We start from the raw sequence: 17,211 nt of genomic DNA, 5'->3' as shown, positions 1-17,211 counted from the left end.
ATCTCATCATCCACTGCCCGCACCTCCTTCCTCCGCTGCAGGCGAAGTTGTCCTTGGAGTCTCGGGACACTGGGATTTCATCATCCACCATCCGCACTTCCGCCAACCTCTGAGGGCGTCACTGTCTACTCCTCCCCGATGGCTCCGCCTATTCCCTCGGCCAACTTTCTCCCTAACCACGCCGCTCACTGAAACCCCCCAGTCCCCAGGCTCAGACCCAGCCATCCGCCGCGCCCCCTTCCGGGTTCTCTCCTCAAGCCCCGCCCCCTCCCCGCCCCCTCGCCTATCAGAGTCGCCCCTCTCCTCAAGCCCCGCCCGTCTGATGTAATCTCTTTCATTTCCTCCTTCTCGAAAACACCGCCCCTCTGGTCTATCTCTGATTGCCATTGGCCTCTCCCCGCGGTCAAGACCCGCCCATCCGGAACACTCATTGGCGCGTTCCCTGTCCGTCCGCAAGCCCCGCCCTCCACCGGCGCCTCATGCTGCTGCGGGCCGCCGTCGCCTCCTCTTTGCGTGCGCTGTTTCCCGGCGTGTCGATCCGCTGCTTGGGTGTGTCGGGCCCGGGCCTCCTACGACCGCAGCCGCCGCCCCCCAGGAAACAGAAGCAGCAGCTGCCGTGGTGGCAGCGCCAGGCGACCGGCATGGACGGGGACGCAAGCACCGTGGAGCAGGCGCTGGCGCCGCTGAGGCAGGCGGTGCGGGAGCAGGTGGGAGCGGCCGGGAGGGGGCCTTGGGGCAGTGAGGGTCCAGGCCTGGGCCCTGGTGCATAGTTGTGCTCGTATTTCATTATGGTCACAGGTATCGAGAGAGAGTGGGGAGATCTGCTTTGGCTTGCCATGCACACAACTCATTGCATCAGCCTGTTTAATTTCCCTGCTTTTGTTTCTGTAGTTATTATGTTTAAATTGTTAGCCTGCTTTTATTTCGCAAACTGCTGGAAGAGCTCTCTTTTAGAGACGGGTGTGAGGGGAAAGGAATTGATTAATTAACACTTCGGCTTCAGGCCGTGTTAGTTCCTTCTCTGTTCAGAATGCCCCCAGTAGATGGTAGCTCCAGATTCAGCATCTTCAGCCTCCTATGCTTTTTGTAAATCGACGACCTTAATAATATCGCTGCTCTTTCAACCTGTTCCAAGGTGCCTTACAATGCGTGAAGCTCGTTTTCTCTTAAAGTGTAGTTTCACACTGGGTGGCCGATTTGTGTGTAAGTGTGACGGCGACCAGGTAACCTGGTCTGGTGATGGTGACTGGCGTATAAATAAAATAACCATTCAAAATAATTTGTTACCAAAGAACATATGTCACCATATCGTTCTTGGAGATTCAGTTTTGTGCAGGGGTTAAGTAAATGGTTAATACTGAGAACTGAAAGTGAGTATTGGTTGTGGAATCAGTTCAGTGTTGAGGTGAGTGAAGTTACCCACACTGGTTCAGATTGTAGGTTAATAACTGTTCTTGAACCTGATGGTGTGGGACCCAAGGCTCATGTATCCACTGCTGGCCTGAGGGTTGGAGGTTCCTTTGGATGAGTGCTGTGGCATTTTATTCCATCTGTCAGGAAGCTTGGAGCACTTTTGGTGGCCGACTGCTACACCCAGATTGGCCAGCCTGTTTAACACTTCACCTGAAAGGAGGAAGGGCTATGACTGAGAGGCTGCAGTAAGATTTACAGAGTTTGATTTCCTGGGATGGAGTTGGAAGGGTGTAGGTTTGAGAGCACTGAACAGACCCAGTGTCTGATTCTTTGGGCCTTTATTTAGAGATACACCGTGGAATAGGCTCTTTCAGCCCTTCCAGCCACGCCACACAGCAGCCCCCGATTCTGTCCTAACCGGTTCACAGGACTGTTTACTATGACCTGGTATGTCTTTGGAAACCGAAGCACCCAGAGGAAACCCACAAGTACCACAGGGAGATCGTACAGAGACTCCTTACAGACGATGGCTGAATTATACTCCAAACTCTGACCTTATCAACTACACTACTGTGGTGTAGAAAGAAAGATTTTTTAAAAAGAAAGATTAGCTTTATTATCACATGTACAGTGAAACGCATTGTTTGCATCAAATCAATTCATTGAGGATTGTACCGAGGTCATGTTGCACGTTGTTCTGGTGGCAGTGTAGCATGTCACAACTTGTGAGCACTAACCTGTATGTTTTGGAAGCCCCCACGGTCATGGGGAAAACTTACAAACTCCTTACAGACCATTGGAAATTGAATCTTGGCGCTGGCGCCTTAAAGTCTTGTGTGAGCCACTGCATTGTTACTCATTTAGATTGTGATTTATATAGACGTGCCGAGGACGTGTTAGGTTCCAAGTAAAATTTGATATATCAGCAGGGTCATAAAACACAAGAGATTCTGCAGATGCTGGAAATGCTGAGCAAGACACACACAATGCGGGAGGAACTCAGCAGGTCGGGCAGCATCTATGGAAATGAATAAGGAGTTGACGTTTCAGGCCGGGACCCCTCATTAGGACTGGAGAGGAAGGGGGAAGACTCCAGAATGGGGTGAGGGAATGGAGTATGGATTGGCAGGTGGTAGGTGAGGGGGTGGTGTAGGAAGTTGGGACCAGGCGAGGGGGAAGGTAGGTGAGTGAGTGGTGGTGAAATAAGAAACTCGGAGGAAATAAGCAGAAGAGGCAAGTGGCTGGAGGAGGAGGAATAGGATGGAGCGGAGAGTAGACCATGGAAGAAAGAGGGGTACGGTTGGAAGTGAGTGAAGAAGACGCCATGGTCTGTGGAGCTGGAAATCCTGGCATTCAGGTCCATCCTCAGGATTGCTAGCTACTTGGTGTAATTAATGCGTCAAGGCTGTTTTCAAAAGCCTCCCTTGAGAGGAGGCTTGTGCCTGTGGGCTGTGCTGTAGCTGGTCCACGTCTGCTGCTCTGCATCCTGTGTGTCTCTGACTGACTACTGACTGCAGCCTGCCTACGACAGATCCCGCCTCTGCCACGTTTCAGCTGAGCTGCAGCCTGACCTTGCTGCTGTTAGAGCACGGCTCCGTTACACCTTTCAGAATCCAAATCACTGGCATACAGTGTGTGAAATGTACATCACAATACATAATGCAAAACTACAAATTGTAATGTGTGTAACAGTATATGTAATGCAAGAAAAGGATTTGTGTATAGGATTGTGTGTGTATACGTATGTATAATGAGGGAGTGTACATGGGTTCAATGTCCATTCAGAAATCTAATGGCAGAAGGGAGGAAGCTGTTCCTAAAATGTTGAGTGTTTTCAGGCTCCTGTACCACCATGATGGTAGCAATGAAAACAGGCATGTCCTAATTGATGGGAATCCTCAAAGTTCAAAGTATAATTTATTATCACCACATACAACCCTGCAGATCTATAGAACAGTAACTATCAATGGACAGGAAACTGTAAATGCAGATATAAATATATAACCAGCGTGAAATAACAAAGTAAGAGTCCTTAAATGAATGTAGTTACCAAGAGTCTGATGGTTGAGGGATAGTAACTGTTCTTGAGCCTGGTGGTGAGAGTCCTGAGGCTCCTGTGTTCTACCTGACATGATGTGAGAAAGGAGCATGGCCTGGGTGGTGAGGATCTTCGATGGGTGCTGCTCTTTCGCAGAAACCTTTCTGAGAAAGGGTTTTTACCCATGATGTACTGAGCCAAATACACTACTTTTTGCAGGGTTTTCCCACCATCTCCTCATCTGCCTCTCAATATTTGATATTTCAATGAGATTCTTTCCTCCCCCCCCCCCCCCCCCAAAATCTTCCAAAGTGCAGCAGGTGCAGCCCAGAGCTCTGGTTCTGCCTGCTGTCCACTGGAATTGGGACGGCATGCTTGTGTGATGCTGTTTCACTGCCCGTGACCTGGGTTCAATTTTCACCTGTCTGAAAGGATTTGTATGTTCTCCCCGTGATCGCGTGGGTTTCCTCTGCGTGCTCCAGTTTCCTCCCACGTTCCAAAGGAGTGTGTTTAGGGTTAGTACGCTAATTGGTCACGTGGGTAATTGTATGGTGCGTGTTCCTGGGCAGGATGGGTCTGTTACCAAGCTGTATCTCTAAGTACAGAACACTCAATGCTAGGCTCAGCTCAAATGGCATTTACAGATTTGCAGATGACACTACTGTTGGTAAAATCCATGAACGTTACCCCATCATTCCTGTTTTTTTGCGCTGTTTAGTGTAAATTGGTTCGAGTGAGTGAATCTGTGACGTGTCGATCACTCCGTCAGCTGTTTCCATGCATTTAAACCAGTGAGTCTTACTTCAGTGGTTGGTAAGTTGATGGAGGAGATCCTGAGATGCAGGATTTATGAACATTTGGAGAGGCATGATATGATTAGGAATAGTCAGCATGGCTTTGTAAAGGGCAGGTCGTTCCTTACGAGCCTGATTGATTGTTTTGAGGATGTGACTAAACACATTGATGAGGGAAGAGTGGTAGATGTAGTGTATATGGATTTCAGCAAGGTATTTGACAAGGTTCCCCTTGCAAGGCTTATTGAGCAAGTAAGGAGGCATGGGATCCAAGGGGACATTGCTTTGTGGATCCAGAACTGGCTCGTCCACAGAAGGCAAAGAGTGGTTGTAGACGGGTCATATTCTGCATGGAGGTCAGTCACCAGTGGTGTGCCTCAGGGATCTGCTCTGGTACCCCTTCTCTTTGTGATTTTTAAAAAAAATAAATGACCTGGATGAGGAAGTGGAGGGATGGGTTAGTAAACTTGCTGATGACACAAATGTTGGGGGTGATGTGGATAGTGTGGAGGGCTGTCAAAGGTTACAGCGGGACATTGATAGGATGCAAAACTGGGCTGAGAAGTGGCAGATGGAGTTCAACCCAGATAAGTGTGAAGTGGTTCATTTTGGTAGATCAAATATGATGCAGAATATAGTATTAATGGTAAGACTCTTAGCAGTGTGGAGGATCAGAGGATCTTGTGGTCTGAGTCCATAGGATACTCAAAGCAGCTGCGCAGGTTGACTCTGTGGTTAAGAAGGCATACAGTGTATTGGCTTTCATCAATCATGGAATTGAATTTAGGAGCTGAGAGGTAATGTTGCAGCTATATAGGACGCTGGTCAGACCCCACTTGGAGTACTGTGCTCAGTTTTGGTCGCCTCCTTACAGGAAGGGTGTGGAAACCATAGAAAGGGTGCAGAGGAGATCTACAAGGATGTTGCCTGGATTGTGGAGCATGCCTTATGAGAACAGGTTGAGTGAACTCGGCCTTTTCTCCTTGGAGAGACGGAGGATGAGGTGACCTGATAGAGGTGTATAAGATGATGAGAGGCATTGATCATGTGGATAGTCAGAGGCCTTTTCCCAAGGCTGTAATGGCTAGCATGAGAGGACACAGGTTTAAGGTGCTTGGAAGTAGGTACAGAGGAAATGTCGGGGTAAGTTTTTCACTCAGAGTGGTGAGTGCATGGAATGAGCTGGTGGCAACTGTGGTGGAGGCGGATACGAAAGAGTCTTCTAAGAGACTCTTGGATAGGTACATGGAGCTTAGTAAGTTAGAGGGCTGGGGGAAACACTAGGTAATTTCTAGAGTACATACACGTTGTGGTACAGCATTGTGGGCTGAAAGGCCTGTCTGGTGCTGTAGGTTTTCTATGTTTCTATGCTGTGTGCTCATTGGGGCCAGCGTAGGGGAGAACTACTCAGCTGCTGTATCTCGCTGAGATCAGTCAATCTATTGACATGGCCAGTCTTTCTGCAGGTTCTTAAACCTCAGCGGAGGGAGGGAGTGTTCACGGTGGTAGGGGAGTGCGGTAGAAGTTGTCATTGAGGCATTCAGTGTTTTGTCTCTACTACCCGAGGGGAGAGAGGATAAGAGAGAACGTTTGGGGAGGAAGGGGCTGCTTTACTGAGGCAGTGCAGATTGTTGGTAGTGGGGACACTTGGCATTGTCCTTGCCTGGGAGGTGGTTAATCGACCACTACAGTTTTCCCATTTTGTTCTGCCTTTCCCGAAAGAAGTTATAAAATGGAGCATTGCGGTGTCTGAAGTTGGAAACTTGCTGGAGCCACGAAGATGAAGCCTTTGGTGGAGCTTGGGGACAGTTTGGTCAGCACATCGGCTCTCACTGTTCAGGGTCTTTACACCTGCTCAGCTGTGTAGAGTCGACGGGCAGGGGGATCAACTGCGTCCAGCTGCAACTTCTAACAAACCACATTAAGGAGTTGGAGCTGGAACTGGATGAACTCCGGATCATTTGGGAGGCTGAGGGACGACAGGACATATAGAGAGGTAGTCACACCCAGGGTGCAGGAAGGGGAAAGGGGTTAAAGAGCTGGTGAAGAGTACCCCTGTGGCTATCCCCCTCAATCACATTGGATACTGTGGGGGGGGTGGGCGGGGGTTGACCTAACAGAGGAAAGTCACAGTGGTCAGGTCTCTGGCATTGAGTCTGCCTCGGGGACGAAGAGGCATGCAGTGATGATAGGGAATTTGTTAGGAGAATGAGATTCCCAGATGGTATGGTGCCTCCTGGGTGCCTGGGTCTGGGATATCTGAGATCGACTCTTCAGCATACTCAAGTGGGAGAGTGAACAGCCGGAAGTCGTGGTCTGTGTAGGTACCAATGACATGAGTAGGATGAGTGATGAGGTTCTGCATGGGGAGTTCAGGGAGTTAAGTTTTGAGTTAAGGGGCAGGATCTCCAGGGTTGTGATCTCAGGATTGCTACCCATGCCACGTGAACTAGGAAGATTATACAGTTTATTCTGTAGCCAAGGAGTTGGTATTGGGGGGGGGGGGGGAAGCGAGGATAAGATTTTTGGATCATTGGGCTCTGTTCCAGGGAAGGTGGGACCTGTACAGAAGGAACAGTTTGCACCTGAACTGGAGGGGAACTGATATCCTAGTGGGAAGATTTGTTAATGCTGTATGGCAGAGTTTAAACTAGAGTTGGAGGGAGATGGGAACCATAGTCTCAGAACAGTTAGTGGAGTGATTGTGGAGGACGATGTTGGTAACACCTCAGACAAGTTGGAAATCCAAGGGTTGAGCACAGTACGACAAAATCGAAAAGGGTGAATGAAGGTGTTGTATCTGAATGCATGCAGGATCCGGAATGAGGTCGATGAACTTGCAGCACAGTTACAGATTGGCAGGTATGAAGTTGTAGGCATCACAGAATCATGGCTGAAAGATTTTAACTGGGAGCTTAATGTCCAAGGATGCACATTGTGTTGAAAGGATAGGCAAGTAGGTGGCTTTGCTCTGTTGGGTAAAAAATGAAATTAAATCATTAGAAAGAGGGGACATGGGGTTGGAAGGTATTGAATCATCGTGGATTGAGCTGAAGAACTGCAAGTTGCATACAGACCCCCAAACAGTAGTAAGGATATGGCCTACGCATTGCGGGAGATAGAAAATTCATACCAAAAGGGCCAAGTTACAATAATTATGGGAGACTTAACGATGTAGGTAGATTGGGGAAAGTCAGGTTTGTGCTGGATTCCAGGAAGGAGAATTTCTAAAGAGTCTATGAGATGGCTTTTTAAGAGCAGCTGGTGGTTGAGCCCACTCGAGGATCAGCTATTCTGGATTGGGTATTGTGCAATGAACTAGAATTGATTAGGGCAACCCCTAATATGATCGCACTCATCCTGAAATTTGAGAGGGAGAAGCTAAAGTCAGATGTATCAGTATTACGGTGGAGTAAAGGGAATTACAGAGGCATGGGAGAGGAGTTGGCCAGAATTAATTGGAAAAGAACACTGGCAGGGATGACAGCAGAGCAGCAATGGCTGGAATTTCTGGAAGCATTTTGGAAAGGACAGGATATATACATCCCAAAGAGGAAGAAGTATTCTAAAGGAAAGGTGACACAACCATGGTTAACAAAAGAAGTCAAAGCCACGATAAAAGCCAAAGAGGGTAAATAGAGCAAAAGTTAGTGGGAAGCTTTTAAAAACCAACTGAAGGCAACTAAAAAGTACATTAAGAAGGTAAAGAAGAATTAGGGGGTGACCTCATTGAAACTATTTTTATGGTGAAAGGTCTCGATAGAGTGGATGTGGAGAGGATGTTTCCTGTGGTGGGAGAGTCTAAGACCAGAGGACACAGCCACAGAATAGAGGTGTGTCCTTTTCGAACGGAGATGAGGAGGAATTTCTTTAGCCAGAGAGTGGTGAATCTGTGAAATTCTTTGCCACAGGTGGCTGTGAAAGCCAAGACTTTATGTATTTAAGGCAGAGGTTGATAGATTCTTGATTGGTCAGAGCATGAAGGGATACAGGAAGAAGGCTGGAGACTGGGGATAAGAGGAAAATTGGATCAACAATAATGAAATGGTGGAGCAGACTAGATGGGCCAAATGGCCTTATTTACTCCTATATCTTATGGTTTTGTGGTAAAATTCCCTCCAAGTGAATTCGACCTACTCATTTGACACCCCTTCAATTAGCTCGAACACACCCTAACTTCTGCAATGCCTAAAGGTCAGGCGTCAAATTGTCCTGTGATTAGGCTAGGGTTAAATCGGTGGGCTGCAGTTGGGCTGTAAGGGCCTTTTCTGTGCTGTATCTCCAAGTAACCGACAAAACAAATGCCTTCACTCCAGGGAAAACTCTCCCAGCCTCCTTTGCCTGGTCTGAGGAACATTCCTGTGATTAAGAAAATAGAGCATCTTTTCTAGCTTAAAAGGTGATGCTTCAGAAGGTAGCATCCGTCATTAAGACCCCCCTCACCCAGGACGTGCCCTCTTCTCATTGCTACCATCAAGGAGGTGGACAGGAACCTGAAGACACACTCAACATTTCAGGAACAGCATTTTCCACTCTGCCATCAGATTTTTGAATGGGCAATGAACCCATGTGCACCACCTCACTATTTTTGCCATTCTTTTGTACTGCTTGCTTAATTTAAATTTTTAATGTATGTCTTACTGTGGTTTAGAGTTTTTATATTGTGTATTGCAGTGTCCTGCTGCTACTAAACTACAAATTTCACAATAAATACCAATGATATTAAACCTGATTCTGATTAAGCACATTCTTCCTATAGCATAGCAATCAGAACTGCACACAATACTGTGTTCCCTGTCCTGCAGTTGTACAAATGAACCCTAGTTGAGCTTTATCGAGACCCAGACTTGACACATGGGGTATATTGCTTCTGCAGTTTGATGTGAGCCCTTTTTACTGGAGAAGCTCACTACTCGCTGGAATTCAGAAGGGAGGAGGTTTTACAGAAACGTATAAAATTATGAAAGGGATAGATAAGATGGAGGCGGGAAAGTAGTTTCCACTGGTAGGTGAGACTGGAACTAGAGGACTTAGCCTCAAGATTTGGGGAAGTAGATTTAGGACGGAGGTGAGGAGGAACTGCTTTTTTTGGTGAACCTGTGGAATTCTCTGTCCAATGAAGCAGTGGAGGCTACCTCAGTAAATACATTTCAAACAAGGGTTGGATAGATTTTTGCATAGTAGGGGAATTAAGGGTTATGGGGGAAAGACAGGTGGGTGGAGATGAGTCCATGGCCAGATCAGCCATGACACTGAATGATGGAGCAGGTGCAATGGGCCAGATGGCCGACTCCTGCTCCTATTTCTTATGTTTGTTATGCTTGGCTTTGGGATAATGTAACATCTCCAACGTGTCCTAATTCAGCTGTGCTGCGTTCCTTTCCAGGGAGAACTCGTTCGGAAGTTGAAAGCAGAGAGCGCTCCACAGGTGGATGTTGATAAGGCAGTGGCAGAGCTGAAGGCACGGAAAAGGATCTTGGAAGCCAAGGTAGGAGCTGCAGTCCGCGACAGTGGCACGTGTCATGTGAGGCTCGGTAGTATTTCTGACTCTCATTTCTCATCTGCACGCTTCCTGGGGCAAGTACCTCAGAGCTGAAGTATCAATGTCTATGAAGCCCCTAACCGCTCACAGCCTCTGAATCTCCTGTGCTGCCATTAACTGCAACCCTTTGACCGTGCCTCCTAGACCTCTGTCCTGCCATTCTTGGGTTTGCTTAGTCCCTGAGCTCCGACATTCCCTCCGTAAACAACCTCGGACGGGACCCTCCCGCGTCCCTCACTGCTGCTCAGTGTTCTCCATTCGTGGTAGATGCTGATATTTTAATTGATTCTGAATAATGAAATAAAGGGGCCCATGCCCAGCACACTCAACACTGGGGGCATGCTACACTGGCACTGGGATGTGTGTGGCGGTTTTGGGTCGCCCCCCAGTTGGTTGTTGACACCCTGTGAAATGTGTGATTTGTGTTTAGATGTGGTCAGTGAATCAGAGTGCTGAACCAACGTAGAACAAAGTTTATGGGGATTACTGGGTGTACATTCCCGACAGCAGCGGGGGGCCGGGAACTGGAGCCCTAAGTCAGTAAGGGAAGGATCAGGCCTGAAGGTAGTTGATAGGAAAAGAATTGAAAGGCAAATTTAAGATAACAGGTATGATAGATTGAAGTGTGTGTATTTTAATACTAGAAGTATCATGGGCAAGGGTGAACTTAGAGTGTGCATCAGCACTTGGAACTACAGTGTTGTAGCCATTATTGAAACTCGGTCGAGAAAGGGGCTGGGATGGGTTTTCGAAGTTTTTGGAAAAGGACAGTGGAGGAGGTAAAAGAGGGGATGGGGTTACACTACTAATCAGGGGTAATATCATTGCTGCACTCGGAGGGGGTCAGACTCTGATTCCATTTGGGTGGAACTCGGGAATAGTCAGGGTGCAAACACACGGAGATTGGACTACAGACCCCGTATTCATTACTGGAACATGGAGGAACAGATGTAATCAGATTAAGGGAATGTGTAAAAATAATAGGGTTATTGTTATGGGGGATTTCAGCTTCCCTGATATAAACTTGGACCTCCTGTTGTGATGGAAATAACTGGTTCTTTGAGTCTCAACAGTAGAGGCCTGGACACACACAGTCTTAATAATAAGGAATTTATTATTAAAGGGGAAGTCGGGTCAACACAAGCAACTACAATACACAGGAAGCGGTGTGGGGACAGGGTATGGTTACACACACAAAGAACAAGGGAAAAGCACTACAGCAGCTATCCCCCTTGACCTTGGATAGCCGCAGCTCCCTTACCAGGACAAATGATAGACCTTCTCGAATGTAAATCAATGCACTTACCGCCAATGAGGTGGTCTGTAAGAGAGACCGAACCAGGGACAAGTCTCACCTTTTATAGCATGGGGCTGGGCGAGATAATCCAGTTAAGGTGACCAATAATTTAGGTGTGCATTGATTAGTTGGGAGGGACCAAATGTTGATTGGCATGTGGTGTGTCCTCCAACCAGCCAGGTGGCAGTGTGTCTGTCACGTGGCCGGTATCTCTGGATACACCTTAGTGTAAGGGGTTTTGATGGGGCTGAATTTAAGTGTATCCAAGTAAGTTTCTTAAATCAATATGTACTGGACCTCTGTTGGGTAATGAGCCTGGCCAGGTGACTGACCTTTCAGTGGGTGAACAGTGACCACAACTCCTTATCTTTCAGGATAGCTATAGTTAAGGATCAGTACGGTCCTTGTGGGAGAGTTTTAAATTGGAGTCGGGCAAGTTCTGAAGGCATTCAGCAGGAACTACGAAACGTGTGGTGGATGTTTAAATATCAATTGCACAGAGTTCAGGAAGGGTATGTTCCAGTTAGAAGGACAGCTGGGAATGGAAGGTGGAAAGGTAAGAGAACCTTGGATGTTCAGAAAGGTGATGAATTTAGTCAAAAAGGAGGAGGGAAAATCAGTAAGTTTTGGAAGTTGGGATCAAATGAAAACGTGAGAAGTATAAAGAAGCCAGAAAAGAACTAAAGGAAATTAGAAAAGCCAAGAAGGGCTGTGAACAGTCCTTAGCAGGTAAGATTAAAGTGAATCCCAAAGCATTCTATACATACATCAAGAGTTAGAGGATAACTAGGGAGAGAGTGGGACCACTCAAGGATAAAGCAAATAACATTTGCCTGGATGCGGAGAATGTGAGGTACTTATTGAGTACTTTTCTTCAGTGTTTACCAAGGAAAAGAATATGGAGGACCAGGAGATCAGTGCTAAATGTATAAATACGTAGGTGCATTTGGAGGAGAAAGTGTTGGGCCTTCTAAGGAATATTAAGGTGGATGTCCCCAGGGCCTGAAGGGATTTGCCCCAGGTTATTGAAGGAAGCAAGAGACTGGGTTGCTGGGCACTTGACCAGTATCTCTGAGCACAGGCAGAGTCCTGGAGGACTGGAAAGTGGCTGATGTTGTACCTCTATTTAAGAGGGGAACAAGGGAAGATTCTGGGAACTAGACCAATGAGTCTCACGTCAGCTGTAGGGAACTTGCTGGAGAAGGTATAGTAATGGATGGATGAGCGTTTGGACACCCATGGCCTAATTAGGGTGAGCTTACATGGCTTTGCGCAACTCAGGTCCGGCCTTTCCTATTCGGTTGAGTTTTTTGACAAGGTATCGAGAGATGTCGATGAGGGTAGTGGATGTCGACTGCATGAGTTTTAGTAATGTGTTTGATAAAGTCCCTGATGGGAGGCTAAGCCAGAAGTTTAAGATGCATGGAGTTCGAGGTGAATTAGCTGTTTGGATTCACAATTAGCTGTTTGGCTTGCACATAGACAGAGGGTAGTGGTTGAAGGGACTTGTCGAGCTGGAGGGCTGTAATTAGTGGGAGTTCCGCAGGGATCGGTGCTAGGAATTCTGCTGTTTGTGATGTGTATAAATGACGTGGATATAATGTAGATGGGTGGGTAAGTAAGTTTGCAGATGATACCAAGATTGGCAAAGTTGTTGATAGTCTAGAAGACTGGCAAAGAATACAGCATGATAAAGACCAGTTGTAAATAGGGGCTGAGAAATGGCAGGTGGAGTTAAACCCAGATAAATGTGGGGTGTTGCACTTGGAAGGACAAATGCAAAGAGTAGTGTTAAGGGCAAGATCCTTAATGGTGTTACTGAGCAGAGAGGTCTTGGGATCCAAGTTCATAGCTCCTTGAAAGTAGCTGCATAGGTCGATAACGTGGTTAAGATGGACTTATGGAATGCTTGTCTTTATTAGTCGAGGCATTGAGTTCAAAAGTCAGGAGGCTATGTTGCAACTTTATAAATCTCTGGTTAGGCTACATCTGGAGTATTGCGAGTATTTCTGGTTGTCCCCATTATAGGAAGGACGTTTTGGTACATAAGGGGTTGCCAGGATGTTGCCTGGCTTAACGGCATGTGCGATCATGAGAGGCTGGATAAACTTGGGCAGTTTTCTCTGGAGCATCGGAGCTTGAGGGGAGATCTGATAGAAGTTTACAAGATTGAGAGGACAGAGTATCTGTTTCTGTCTAATACCAAGAGAGCATGCTTTGAAGGTGAGGGGCTAGGTTCAAGGGGCATATGAGGGGTAAGTTTTTTCCTCAGTAGTGGACTGTGCTGCCTGGGATGGTGGTTGAGGTAAGTACATTAGAGGCTTTTAAGAGATGCTTGGTAAGGAAGATGGAGGAGTATGGACATGGTGTAGGTAGGAGGGATTAGTGTTTGGGTCTTCTGTGATTCGCTTTTTGGCTGGTTGGGCGCAACATTGTGGACTGAATGGCCTGTTTCTGTGCTGTACTCTGCCTGTCTAACCAGAATCAGGTTTAATGTTACTGGCATGTGCTGTGAAATGTATTGCTTTGTAGCAGCAGTGCATTGCAATATATAATAAAAACTTTACATAAGTATACACAGTATAAAGTATTCACCCCACCCCTGGAAGTCTTCATGTTTTACAGCATTGAATCACAGTGGGTTTAATTTGACTACTTTTGACACTGATCAACAGGGAAAGACTTTTTTTGTATCAAAGTGAAAACTGATCTCTACAAAATGATCTAAATTATAAATATAAAACACAAAATAATTAGTTGTAAAAGTATTCACCCCCTTCAAGTTGGTATTTAGTAGATGCACCTTTGGCTGCAATTACAGCCTTGAGTCTGTGTGGGACAGGTCTCTATATTAGCTTTGCCCATCTGGGCACTGCAATTTTTCCCCATTCTTTACAAAACTGCTCAAGCTCTGTCAGATTGCATGGGGATCGTGAGTGAACAGCCCTTTTCAAGTCCAGCCACAAATTCTCAATTGAATTGAAGTCTGGGCTCTGACTTGTCACTCCCAGACATTAATTTTTTTTTAAACTATTCCTCTGCAGCTTTGGCTTTGTTCTTGGGACAATTGTCTTGCTACAAAACAAATTTTCTCCCAAATCGTAGTTCTCTTGCAGACTGCATCCAGGATTTCCCTATATTTTGTTGTATTCATTTGACCCTCTACTCTCACAAGCCTTCCAGGGCCTGCTACAGTGAAGCATCCCCACAGTATGATGCAGACACCACCATGCTTCACAGTAGGGATGGTGTGTTTTTGATGATGTTTGGTGTTGGCTTATGTCAAACATAGCATTTATTGTGATGGCCAAAAGAACTTTATTATGGTTTCATCAGACACTAGAACTTTCTTCCAGCTGACTTCAGAGTCTCTCACATGCCTTCTGGCAAATTCTAGCTGAGATTTCATGCAACGCACATGAAATGCTGGTGGAATGTAGCAGGCCAGGCAGCATCTGTAGGAATAAGTACTGTCGATGTTTCGAGCAGAGATCCTTCATCAGGACTAACTGAAAGAAAAGTTATTTCATGTTGTTTTTTCAACAGTGGGTTTCTCTTTGTCACTCTCCCATGATGCTGTGACTGATGAAGCACCCGGGCAGCAGTTATTGTATGCACAGTCTCTCCCATCTCAGCCACTGAGGCTTGTAACTTCTCCAGACTTGTCATGGATCTCTTGATGGCCTCCCTCACTGGTCCTCTTCTTGCAGTCACTCAGTTTTTGAGGATGGCCTGTTCTGGGCAGATTTACAACTGTGTCATATTTTCTTCATTTCTCGTTTGACTTAACTGTACTCCAAGGGATATTCAGTGACTTGGAAATTTTCTTGTATCCGTCTCCTGATTTGCGCTTTTCAATGACCTTTTCTTAGAGTTGCTTGGAGAGTCCTTTTGTCTTCATGGTGTAGTTTTTGCCGGAATACTGACTCACCAGCAGTTGGACCTTCCAGATACTGGTGTATTTTTACTTGAAGCACCTTGACTGCGTAGGTTTAGATATAGCTAGGACACCCTAACTAATGATCAAACTCCTAAAACCAGCTGGTTGCAACAGTGATGATTTGGTGTGTCGTATTAAATGGAGTGTATACTTATGCAATCAATTATTGTGTTTTAGATTTGTAATTAATTTAGACCACTTTGTAGAGATCTGTTTTCACTTTGACATGAAGTCTTTTTTTGTTGATCAGTGTCAGGAAAAAAAAAGCTAAATTAAATTCACTGTGATTCAATGTTGTAAAACAATGAAACCTGAAAGCTTCTGGGGGGTGGGGGTGAATACTTTTTCTAGGTACTGTACATGAAAAGTATGTTAAATGAGTAGTGTAGAAAATAGGGGGTTAAATCTGAGGAAGCTTTCACGGTTCATTGTCCAATTAGAAATCTGGTATTGTTCTTGTCCGTTGTGTGTGTGTCTTCAGGCTCCTGTACCACCTCCTTATTGGTAGCTATGAGTAGGCGTATCCTAGGTGATAGGGTCCTTAATGACTGATGCAGCCTTTTTGAGCAATCACATTTTGACGGTGTCCTGGATGCTGGTGGGGAGGCTAGTGCCCAGGATGTAGCTCCTAACTTCCTACAACTTTTTCCGATCCTCTGCCGTTCAAAGTAAAATTTATTATGAGTGCATGCATTTCACTATTCACAACCCTGAGATTTTTTTTCTGTGGGCTTACTTAGCAAATCTGTGGAATAGTAACTGCAAACAAACTGTGCAAATGCAGATATAAAATAGCAATTCATAACAAGCATGAAATAATATTAGATTTCTTAAATGAATGTAGCTATCCCCTTTTGTTCAAGAGCCTGATGGTTGAGGGGTAGTAACTGTTGCTGAACCTGGTGGTGCGAGTCCTGAGGCTCCTGTACCTTCTACCTGATGGCAACAGTGAGAAGAGAGCATGGTCTGGGTGGTGGAGATCTTTGAATGATGCTGCTTTTCTACAGCAATGTTTCATGTAGATGTGCTCAACGGGAGTGTTTTACCAGTAATGCACTGCGCCAAATCCACTACCTTTTGCAGGACTTTCCACTCAAAGGCATTGGTGTTCCCTCACCAGGTGGTAACGCAGCCAGTCAGCACACTTTCCACCACACATCTATAGAAGTTTGGGTTTTCGATGACATGTCGAACCTCTGCAGACTCCTGAGGAAGTAGAGGCATTGTTGTGCTTTCTTCACAATGATATTTACATGATGGGTCGAGGACAGGTCCTCTGGAATAGTGACACCCAGGAATTTGAAGTTACTGACCCTCTCCACCTCTGGTTTCCCTCTCCTGAAGTCTACAATCAGTACCTTGGTCATATTGACTTTGAGTTGAGAGGCTGTTGTTGTTATTACTCCACTCAGCAAGTTTTCAGTCTCCTTGTGTAACTCCCTGGTTTCCTTGACTGAGTAAGTCTTGGGAAGATAACCCCCTAAACTCGTGAGGTTGAGGCTCACTCGATCCCACCCCAAACCCCGTTTGTGTGGACACTGTGTCATTTGCTACCCTGTTACAAATTAATACCATGAAATAACAGCACACTGCAGACGGTTAAAGGAATTCTATTTATGAATCTTAACTGCAAGGTTAATAAAGAATAACAAAAAAGAATTAAACAGTCAAGTGTGCACAAGTTGGAGCTCATCTTGAACTTCTCTGTCACTCACACGCTGGGCCCTCGGTCAATGTAAAAGCCCACACCACCTTCCGAACGTCACTCACAATCCATCTCGAACAAACGGGTCTCCCACCGGATGATTTGCTGCGTCCGGTTCTCCCGGCATCTTCTCGAACAAAAACCCCAAAACCAACCTTACTGTCCCTCTCCAAGAAAAACCTCCCACTGATCGGATGGCACACATTCCACGTCATCCCTCATTCTACGATAACCCAACAGCATAACAAACAGCTCTTACGGAGCTGCTAAATGAAATGCCTACAGCATAACAGTAAAGACGTGAACCAGGGCATTATAGGTGATTCATCACCCCCTTTGATACAACCAGCAGCAGTGCTGTCTTCAGCAAACTTGGATATGAAGTGGCCCTTTCATCCCAGCATTACAGGGCATACACTCACTGGTCACTTTATTAGTTACAAGAGTGGAAACCAGCGTGGTCTTCTGTTGCTGTAGCCCAT

General features: G+C 46.1%; 1 protein-coding gene across 1 annotated transcript in view; it reads left to right on the top strand.

Moving 5' to 3' along the window:
- The first annotated feature begins 462 nt into the window (after positions 1-462).
- gars1 (glycyl-tRNA synthetase 1) overlaps positions 463-17,211 on the top strand; it is a 46,151-nt gene continuing 29,402 nt past the window's right edge. The window contains exons 1-2 of the mRNA XM_059962572.1: positions 463-707; positions 9,632-9,733. Of these exons, the coding sequence (XP_059818555.1) occupies positions 480-707; positions 9,632-9,733 (330 nt within the window). The 5' untranslated portion in view covers positions 463-479. The remainder of the gene's footprint in view (positions 708-9,631; positions 9,734-17,211) is intronic.

This window comes from Hypanus sabinus, unplaced genomic scaffold (assembly GCF_030144855.1).
Source record: "Hypanus sabinus isolate sHypSab1 unplaced genomic scaffold, sHypSab1.hap1 scaffold_731, whole genome shotgun sequence".
NCBI classification, from domain to species: domain Eukaryota; kingdom Metazoa; phylum Chordata; class Chondrichthyes; order Myliobatiformes; family Dasyatidae; genus Hypanus; species Hypanus sabinus.
This window is presented reverse-complemented; position numbering and strand designations above follow the sequence as displayed.